The 10,132-nt window shown below is 34.7% G+C and overlaps 1 protein-coding gene across 2 annotated transcripts; it reads left to right on the top strand.

Annotated features, from left to right (window-relative positions):
- Positions 1-206: 206 nt before the first annotated feature.
- On the top strand, positions 207-10,132 carry LOC142634028 (G-type lectin S-receptor-like serine/threonine-protein kinase At1g11300). 2 transcript variants are annotated; one of them, XM_075808293.1, is made up of 8 exons: positions 207-697; positions 5,929-7,149; positions 8,315-8,422; positions 8,507-8,715; positions 8,784-8,994; positions 9,244-9,481; positions 9,575-9,725; positions 9,836-10,132. In XM_075808293.1, the coding sequence occupies exons 1-8, from the start codon at positions 628-630 to the stop codon at positions 10,130-10,132; spliced, it is 2,505 nt and encodes an 834-aa protein (XP_075664408.1). In that variant the 5' UTR covers positions 207-627. The 2 variants fall into 2 exon arrangements, with proteins under 2 accessions (XP_075664408.1, XP_075664407.1); XM_075808292.1 differs by lacking the exon at positions 207-697 and having other exon boundaries at positions 5,829-7,149.

The raw sequence follows: 10,132 nt of genomic DNA, 5'->3' as shown, positions 1-10,132 counted from the left end.
GATACTAGCGTCCAAAGTCATTGTTATCACAAACCAGAATCATTGTTATCCAGCTTTGTTTTTGTGGAGTCAAAATTTTTAGTGTGCCCTTTGTCCGTGGGTCCTATTAAAGGACCCGCCACCCACCATGGTTGGTCTATAAACAATGGTTTGAATAGATTTGGGTATCATCCCCACAAAACCACACAAACCAGAAGCATTGAACAAGTTACAATGGGACTTGTTCAAAATACAAGAATGTCAGTTCTTCTAATCTTGTTATGTCGCTTTTCTTTAGAATCTGGCTCTGCCACAGACACCATTATTTCTTTTCAACCCATCAAAGACTCTGACTACATAATCTCCAATGGGAGTACTTTCAAATTTGGATTCTTCAGCCCTGTAAATTCTGCCAATCGGTACCTCGGAATATGGTATAATAAAAATTCAGCTTTCCCTGCCCAATGGGTATGGGTAGCCAACAGACAAAACCCCCTGAAGGATGCTTCTGGGGTTCTTACTATATCTGAAAATCATCATTCTCACAAACCAGAATCATTGTCTAAACGCAGCTTTGTTGCTGTTTTGGAGTCAAACCTTTAACGTGCACCTTGTCCTCGGGTTAAAGGACACCCTCACTGACCATGGATGCGACTTCTTCGAAATACCAACATACCAGTTCTTCTAGTCTTGCTATGTTGCTTTTGCTTAGATTTTGGCTTTGCCATAAACACCACTATGTCTTTACAATCCATCAAAGAATTTGACTAAATAATCTCCAATGGGAGTGATTTCAAACTTGGATTCTTTAGCCCGTAATTTCTACCAATCGCTACCTTGGAATATGGTTTAATAACATTTCAATATTCACATTCGTATGGATAGCTAAGGACAGAAACCCTTCCAAGGATTCTTCTGGGGTTCTTACTGTATCTGAGGATGATAATCTTGTAGTACTAGATGGACACTGCAGGGACATTATATTGGAGATTTAGTTTTCAACATCTTCTAATACATTCTTGCCAAACGATGAAAATTAGTACTAATGCAATCACAGGTAAGAAAGTCCTGCTGACATCATGGACAAGTCCTTTGGATCCATCCGTTGGAAGCTTATCTGCTGGCATTCATCCCTCTTACTCTTAGTCTTCCTTAAGCATTCATTTGGAAAAATGGCAGCCCATATTGGCGCTGTTTGCAATTTTTATTTTTTATGTTTTTGCTTTCGTGTGGATTATCGCTCAAACTTACACCATTCATTTGGCATTAATGTAACCTTTTTTTATATCAACTTTGAGCTAGTTGTATTAATTCAAATAAGTCTATCAATGAACAAGGAATGCAAAAGACCATGCCTTTTTGAAATACATGTCCTTTAGGAAAGGGTCATGAAGTTGCTACTTGAATTGTCTTCATCTAAGATGCATTTTCTTCCGATGTATGGACTTCACCATGTGCCCCTATAATGTTGCAAGTATTATCTTTTACTCGTTGTAGATATGTGCAATGCGGAAAAAGTTGACGATTTGTTTTTTGTTAAATGAAAATGATAAAGTTGACGATGTGAAGTATTCCATTATTTCAAAATTTTCAAGTCCCTCGTTGAAAAAATTTTCATCAAAAATAAAAATTTTCAACTTAATTGAGGTGGAGAGTGTATTGACATTGCCTTTTAAAATTTTCTTTCAATTTTTCATCGCATGTCCTGCCTTCACACACCCAAACAAGCAGGTGGTTTTTCCGAGAGAAAACATAGACACGTTGTTAATACTGGCCTCACTCTTCTAGCACAGGTTGGAACGGAAACTAGATTTTGGGTATAATACTACAATTGTGTTATTTATCTAATACATCGTTTACCAACTAAAGGAGGGTTGGACTATGTTTCCCCTTATGAAAATGATGTAGAACAGATATCAAAAACCTTTCTGGAGTAGCGTTTCTAGAGCAGCGAAGGCGCCGAAAATCATGGTACAATAAAAAAGGAGGTATTAGGTGAAGTCAACGGAGTGGAGGATTGAAGGGAAACGACATTCTAATTTATGTGAATTTCTCCGTTAAGGCCCCGAAAACAATTATTTTGCTATTTTAAGTAATATATGTTTTCGTTGATAACTTTTAATTTAAAAGTTAGAATAAGGTCATATTTGTTTTAGGACGTCTCTTAGAGACAATAGTTTCAATTTTCGCAATTATTACAATTTTGCAATTTTTGGTAAAAACTACAATTTTGCCACCTAATTGCGTGATTAACGCGAATCAAAGTTTTCTAGGCGTTTTCCTTGCCGCCCTAGATTTCTTTTCTACCATTTAAATGCATAGTGACCTCTAAGGCAATTCAATTTTTCAGATTAATAAAATTTCAAACTTCATCTATTATTTCTTTTTGGTGGATGAACCCTATATCACCTTGTAGATTCAAAAAACCTTTCATGGATTCATGGTTTTCATTCAAAAGCTAATGTATTTAGTTTATTTTCAATTTAGAAAACAACGTGTTTGCTTTCTCGTAACTTCTGCGACATTAGAAAAACTTGTGATTACTCAGACTTTCGTGTTTTTAGATGTGGATGCTTTCCTTTCCTACACCCTATAACAAATGCCAACTTGATTTTCACTTTAATCCATGTGTGTTCTTAGGGTATTTTTGTTGAAAAATATAGCTATATAAATAAGTTTTGATTCAAAAATATAAACCCTAAAAAATATTGACAATAGAATCAAAAGAGTAAGTTTATTAAGTGCTATAGGATCACATGAAAGTGTTATTTTTAAAAGTTTATTCTTGCCACTCGGAGTAAAACTTAGTATGATCGGTTTTCTTGGCGGAATAACCCCCTTAGGATTAGACTATAGCAATAGCCTTCTCAATGGACATACACCCAAAGACGAAGGTTCAAGAGCAACCTTAAAAAATGCATTTTCTTAATCATAAAATGATTCCCCAAAGGACAAAGTTTGGCTACAAACTTGGTTGTAGCCTAAGGTTGCAACTTCACTCAATATTTTTTAATGGGATGTGAATTTTGACAAATGACCGTTGGATTAAATTTTCTTCTTATATCATCCATGCTTGAAAATTTTCTAAAAAATTATAGAATAATAGTTATATCATCAATCAACTATTTAAATTGCAAGTTTTTTTAGTATAAAATTATACATAAAAAATAAGTTTATGAATGATATAGTAAATAACTTTTAATTGGCACAAAATTTGACTTATTTGTTAAAAGCATAAAAAACATTCAATTCAATAGTTAGATTTTCAAAATATGTAGCCATATTAATTTTTTAACGGAAGTTGTATCTTTATACTATAACCAAATTTGTAGCTAAACTTTAGCCTTCTCCAAAACCCAAATGCAAAACCCGCAAAAGAAACTGTGGATGAAGAATAGGTCTAAAGAAGAGGGGGGAGAAAGCAAGAAGCAAATCTTTTCAACCCTTGAAAACTATCTTTGATATGGTGATATTTTTTTCCTGCTTCCTATCTTCAGCCTTTTTTCTTTCTATTATTATTATTTTTTTAGCTCGTTCTATACGCCCACAAAAGAGACATTGACTTAAAGGGTGGGAGTGGGTCTCTTTCTTTTTTCTCTCTTTTGTAGATGTGGCAAAACGAGCGGGTTGGGTTGGGTTTGGGTCGAGTCAATCAGGTTTGCGGGTCAAACTGATCGTGGGTCATTTTTAAACGAGTCAATCAGGTTGAGAGTTAATCGGGTTGAGAGTCGGGTTTGGTCAGGTTGACCTATATTTTTCAAACAAGTTTTTTTTTTCAATTACAAAAACAAATCAATGACAACTTGTTTAGAGAGAATGAATAAAATCAATTAAGGAAATGAATTGCACTTAATGCCACTTGTTAATATCCTTCCAATTCTGACAGTTTTGAGCATAACAAAAATTATTTATAGTTATAAATTCATGATGGAAAAAGTTTTCAATGCTAATAGTTCACTGTCAAAATGCATATAATTACAACTTTACATCTTCAAAAAGAGAGATCTTAAAACAAACAAAACAAGTAAGTCAATAAAGTAGCAAGTTATCGGTCTTTTTAAGTGCACATGTTCCTGTTGCATTTAAAATAACAGTAAAGTTAGATTACTTAGAAAGATAAACTAAACAAAAAAGATTTAAAAATAAACATAACATATTAAGTAAAGAAGAATAAGTAAATATTTTATAAGAATTACATCTCAATCTCAATCTACCCAATGTTGGTAGTAGATTTAGCATTACAAATATTCATACTTGTAAATTGTAGCTCAAGTTGGCCAATTTCGTCAGCATCTTCATCTACAATACAATATTTTAATATAACTTAATGTACCATGAAAGCAAATCAATAAAGAATTAAAATTATATAATTATGACTATAAAAAAATTAAATTACCTTCAAATCCATATAGCAAAGCAGTGGAGAAGGGCAAAGGCACAAGCTTTGACTGTTGTGAAACTAAAAAAGTGTGGAATGTGTGAAGAAGGGCAGAGGCAAAAGACGGCAAGAGAAAGAGTAGATGAACTGAAATTAGGAAGCTTTGGGGCCCTTTGTGGTTTGGTTTGTCACGTTTCAACTTTCAGGTTTGTGCATTGTGTGTACCTTTGGCTTTGGACAATGGATCACAACTAGTATTGAATGAGATTTTTTTTAAATGGCTGTCTTGACAGCCTTGTGTTGTCTTGTCTCATTACTCATTCTCTCATGTCATGTCCGTGATTTGTGAAGCTTAGCTTTTATTGGTTGTGATGAAGCTCAAATAGTCTTCAGCCAAAAAAGAAAAAAAAAAGAAAAAAACTCTAATAGTCATTCTCTTATGTCATGTCTTGGCAACAGTTTTACTTGTTTATAACTTTATATCTATAATATATTGACTATTTGTTTTGATACTTTGTGCTTTATGTAACTAGTATTATGACGTAGTTTAAATATTTTTTTAATGAATTTTTTTTAATAGGTCAACCTATTTTTGAATCCCAATAGACGATGTAATCCCAGACTTCAATCTGATGCAATTCTGCAACCGAAACTCAATATGTTATCCCCTAAAAATTTTATAACTCACAAAGCCAACTGTATGACGTTTTTGTCAATACTGGATTTAAATGTTCCACGTTTTTATTTAAAAAAAAAAAAGTTCGGTTAATATGTACCTTAAAACATTCATTTTTAAAAATGTTTTTTCGAGAATTGAAAAAATTATCAATACTTTTTCAATTTTTGAAAAATATTTTCTAAAAATAATTAATTATTATGTACCTTTAAGGCACACATTAGCAAAAAAAAAAAAAAAAGTTTCACATTTTTAGGCAATATGGGCGGGTCTTTCTTTTTTGTTTTTGTTTTGTTTTTTGTTTTGTTTTTTTTTTTTTTGATAGGTGGGCGGGGTCTCTAAGCAATAGAAAGTCAAGTTTTTGGCTCTTGCGAGAGATTTCAAACAAAGAACCATGTTTATTACATACCGGCAAATGCGGAGTGTGTGCGACCCGCAGTTAAAACTTAAAACTGAAACATGATGGCAATGTGTATAGATGTGTGCAACAAATGTTTAGCTTCCAAAAGAAAAAATATGGGAAAAGAGTAAAATTTTAAGCAATAAATGCTCCCTGCATCCAAAATCATGACAAACAGTGACGGGTACTAGCGTCCAAAGTCATTGTTACGACAAACCAGAATCATTGTACATTTGATTTGAAAACCTGTTCGTTTGTCCAGCTTTGTTGTTAATGTGGAGTCAGAATCTTTAGTGTGCCCTTTGTCACCCACCTTGGGTCCTATTAGAGGACCCGCCACCCACCATGGTTGGTCTATAAACAATGGTTTGAATAGATTTGGGTATCATCCCCACAAAACCACACAAACCAGAAGCATTGAACAAGTTACAATGGGACTTGTTCAAAATACAAGAATGTCATTTCTTCTAATCTTGCTATGTCGCTTTTCTTTAGAATCTGGCTCTGCCACAGACACCATTACTTCTTTTCAACCCATCAAAGACTCTGACTACCTTATCTCCAATGAGAGTACTTTCAAATTGGGATTCTTCAGCCCTGTAAATTCTACCAATCGGTACCTCGGAATATGGTATAATAAAAATTCAGCTTTCCCTGCCCAATGGGTATGGGTAGCCAACAGACAAAACCCCCTGAAGGATGCTTCTGGGGTTCTTACTATATCTGAGGTTGGAAATCTTGTCGTTTTAGATGGACAAAAACAGATAATTTGGTCATCGAATGCCACAAACTCTGTTGTCAATTCAAATGCCAAGCTTTTAGATTCAGGGAAACTTGTCTTGCAAGACACTAATGGGTCAATCATATGGGAAAGTTTCCAATTTCCTACTGATACAATGTTGCCCAATATGAAAATTAGTTCTAATGCAAGAACTGGTAAGAAAGATCAGTTGACACCATGGAAAAGCCCTTCTGATCCATCCATCGGAAGCTTCTCGTGTGGTATGAAACCTCGAAGTCTTCCTCAAGCATTTATTTGGAAAGACGGTAGCCCATTTTGGCGCAGTGGCCCGTGGAACACTCGGAACTTTATCGGAATACCAGAAATGTATTCTGTATATCATCATGGATTTAGTCTCGTAGATGATCCAGATGGAGCATCATCTTTAAGTTTCTTTTATGTGAACTTATCTTTGTCACATTTTGTCCTGACTTCGCAAGGAAATTTAGAGCTAAGATATTGGGATGATGAGAAGGAGGATTGGGAGGTACGATGGAAAGCTTTGAAGAGTGAGTGTGATGTTTATGGTAAGTGTGGTGCATTTGGAAGCTGTGATTCCCGGAGTTTACCAATTTGCACCTGCTTAAGGGGGTTTGAGCCAAATAACACAAAAGAATGGAGTGGAGGAAATTGGAATAGTGGATGTGTGAGGAGGACGCCCTTGCAGTGTGGGAGGGTGAACACTACTGGTGGTGAAGCCAGCAAAATGGATGGGTTTTTGAAACAGAATATGATGAAGGTGCCAGACTTTGCAGATTGGTCAGCTGCTCATGAAGATGATTGTAGGCAGCAGTGTTTACAGAATTGTTCTTGTATAGCTTATGCATATGATACTGGCACGGGGTGTATGTCATGGACTAGAAGCTTGATTGACACACTCCAATTCTCCAGCGGCGGAGTTGATCTTTACATTCGTGTTGCCTATTCAGAACTTGGTGAGTTATTTAGTTTTCTGTCCAAATTTATCTTAAGCTTCAAATCGTATGTACTGCTTGTCCATCTGGTAAAAGACAAGTTGTTTTACAAAAAGAGAAGAAAAGAAAACATATTTAGTAAATCTATTTTGTGTGAATTATGTTGGGGATAAAAAAATAAAACCAAAAACCAAAAATCCCACCTCATGGCGAGAGCAAAATCTCAACCAATATTTTTAATCACGTGGGAATTTTCCAAGGGTCGAGCTTGGAATTAGTGTTCAAGCATATTAGTGTGATAAAATTAATCTTTAATCAGTCTTAATCTTAGACTTTTTAGTTGTTTAGCATGTACATCACCAATATGCTTATAGTTTATGGTATATAGCTATCCATTAATATGGAAAAGGAGATCATAAATTAATTGGAGTAGGAGTCCCGCAAAGGTATCAGGAGCTGGTCCCAACTGATTTTCAAACTGGTTGCCATGTGTCTATCTCACGGGAGCAAATCTTAATTTCGCTTGAGCTCAAAGCTCTTATCAGCAGCTGCATTTTAAGCACATGAACCTCTATCCCATTACAGTAACCCCACAAAAAACAATGTATTGAATTGAGTTACATACAAATCTGGCACGGAATTAAGCTAGGACCAATACAAGATTCAACATTTATAAATACTGGTGAAGAGCTGTAATTAACACTAATTGTTTTATCACGCAATTTCAGCATATACAACAAACTTTAAAAAATATAAGATTTTCTCTAGGAGTTTAACAAAACTCACTTTCATTGTAATTAGGGGCTGTTTGGTAACGTTATTTGTATTTTTTAGAAATATATGTGAATAAAAAAAATGTGTAAAAATACACGTAATATTATTTAAAAACTAAAAACATGTGTTTAAATATATATACCAAACAAACCCTAGATCTCCCAAACAACTTTTTGAAAGAAACCCAAATAACAGGCTTGCTTCAATAGGGTAAAATGGCCATGGAAGAATTTTCGCGCCCAAGCCCTTGTCTCTCACCATTGTGTATTTTCTTAGTTACAACAGCCCAGCAACTTTGTTTTAAAACCTTGAGAACTTGGGCCAAAAAGTAAGCTAATAAGCCCTTATGGTTATACTTTTTTTCTGATTTAAAAGGCCCAAAAATTAGTGTAATACTTTTTGCTGTTAACAGATAAAGAGGGAGATACGAAAAAAATTATCACAATCACAGTGGTAATAGGAACAGTTTCCATTTCAGTCTGCACTTTCATATTGTGGAGGTGGATAGCTAAAGACAAAGGTAATATTCTGACAAAAATTTACACAATGGACTAGGACGTTTTGCTACATATTAGAGATTTCTGACAATTGTTGTGGAAATCAGCAATGAAAAAGAAAGCAAAGGGAATCTCGTCGTTCAACAGAGAGGAAGCACACAAAAAATTCCCCAGTGAAAACATGCTTGGAGACAACCTGAACCAAGTTCAGGTCCAGGAGCTACCGTTATTCAATTTTGAGAAGCTGACGATTGCAACAAACAACTTCCATCAATCTAACAAGCTTGGGCAGGGTGGTTTTGGTCCCGTATACAGGGTAACATTCTAGAGGATTTTTGTCTAATAATTTGAATATCTAGTTAATGATTTGGTGTTTGTTTATAGGGAAAATTGTCAGATGGACAAGAGGTTGCAGTAAAAAGACTCTCCAAAACTTCAGGACAAGGGTTAGAAGAATTTATGAATGAGATGGTAGTAATTTCTAAACTTCAACATCGGAATCTTGTTAGGCTCCTTGGCTGCTGTGTCGAAGGAGAAGAGAGGATGTTGATATATGAATACATGCCAAACAAAAGTCTAGATGCATTCCTCTTCGGTTAGTTAATTTTGATACCATTTTTTGTTACAAAATGCTATACTTTTTATAAAAAAAATTTATTTTGTTGACAGAAATAGTGTATTGTAGACAATGGATCAATATTCTTTGTTGTGGTACTTCACTTGAAACAATGTTTCGTTGACTTCCACCAAATGAACTTCGTTTGAAAACTTTGTGTTCACTCACCTTGTAAGTTTGATACTAACTTTTTTCTCTTGTTTCTTTACTTTTATTTAAATTTATTAGATCCACACAAAGAAAAACTGCTAGATTGGAGAAGACGCTTTAACATTATTGAAGGAATTGGTCGAGGTCTACTCTACCTTCATAGGGATTCGAGATTAAGGATTATTCATAGAGATCTAAAGGCAAGTAACATCTTGTTGGACATAGAGCTAAATCCAAAAATATCAGATTTTGGTATGGCTCGGATTTTTGGAGGTAATGAAGACCAGGCCAATACTAATAGGGTCGTCGGAACTTAGTAAGTACCTTTTGGTTTGGTTAATTCAATTTGATACTAATATTGATATGTGAGATGACAAGATTTGGTTGTTTTATGTTTTTTGAAATTTAGTGGCTATATGTCTCCTGAATATGCAATGGAAGGGCGATTTTCAGAGAAATCAGATGTTTTCAGTTTTGGGGTTTTATTACTAGAGATATTAAGTGGAAGAAGAAACTATAGCTTTAATAAGGATGAGCAGTCCATGAGCCTTTTAGGATTTGTAAGTCATAGTTATCTCTCACTGCCTTATTTTAGAAAACCTCCAATGCTTGTTTCTTTAATGTTTTAGTATTGATGATGCAAATTTCAATCTTGTTTTCTTGTTTCCAGGCATGGAAATTGTGGAATGCAAACAACATTATGGCCTTAATTGACCCAATGATATCTGAACCGTGTTTTGAAATGGAGATTTTGAGATGCATACATGTCGGCTTGTTGTGTGTGCAAGATTTTGCCGAAGATAGGCCGAATGTATCTATTGTTATCTCCATGCTTAAAAGTGAGATTGTTGATCTTCCTCATCCAAAGCAGCCTGCATTTACTGAAAGGAAGATTGCCTTAGATACAGACTTCTCTCAAAGCTGCTCTGTTAACAATGTAACAGTTACAAAGGTTCAAGGTCGATAG

The sequence above is a fragment of the Castanea sativa genome, chromosome 5, assembly GCF_040712315.1.
Source record: "Castanea sativa cultivar Marrone di Chiusa Pesio chromosome 5, ASM4071231v1".
NCBI lineage: Eukaryota > Viridiplantae > Streptophyta > Magnoliopsida > Fagales > Fagaceae > Castanea > Castanea sativa.
Note: the sequence above shows the minus strand (reverse complement) of the source record. Positions and strands in the feature narration are given on the sequence as shown.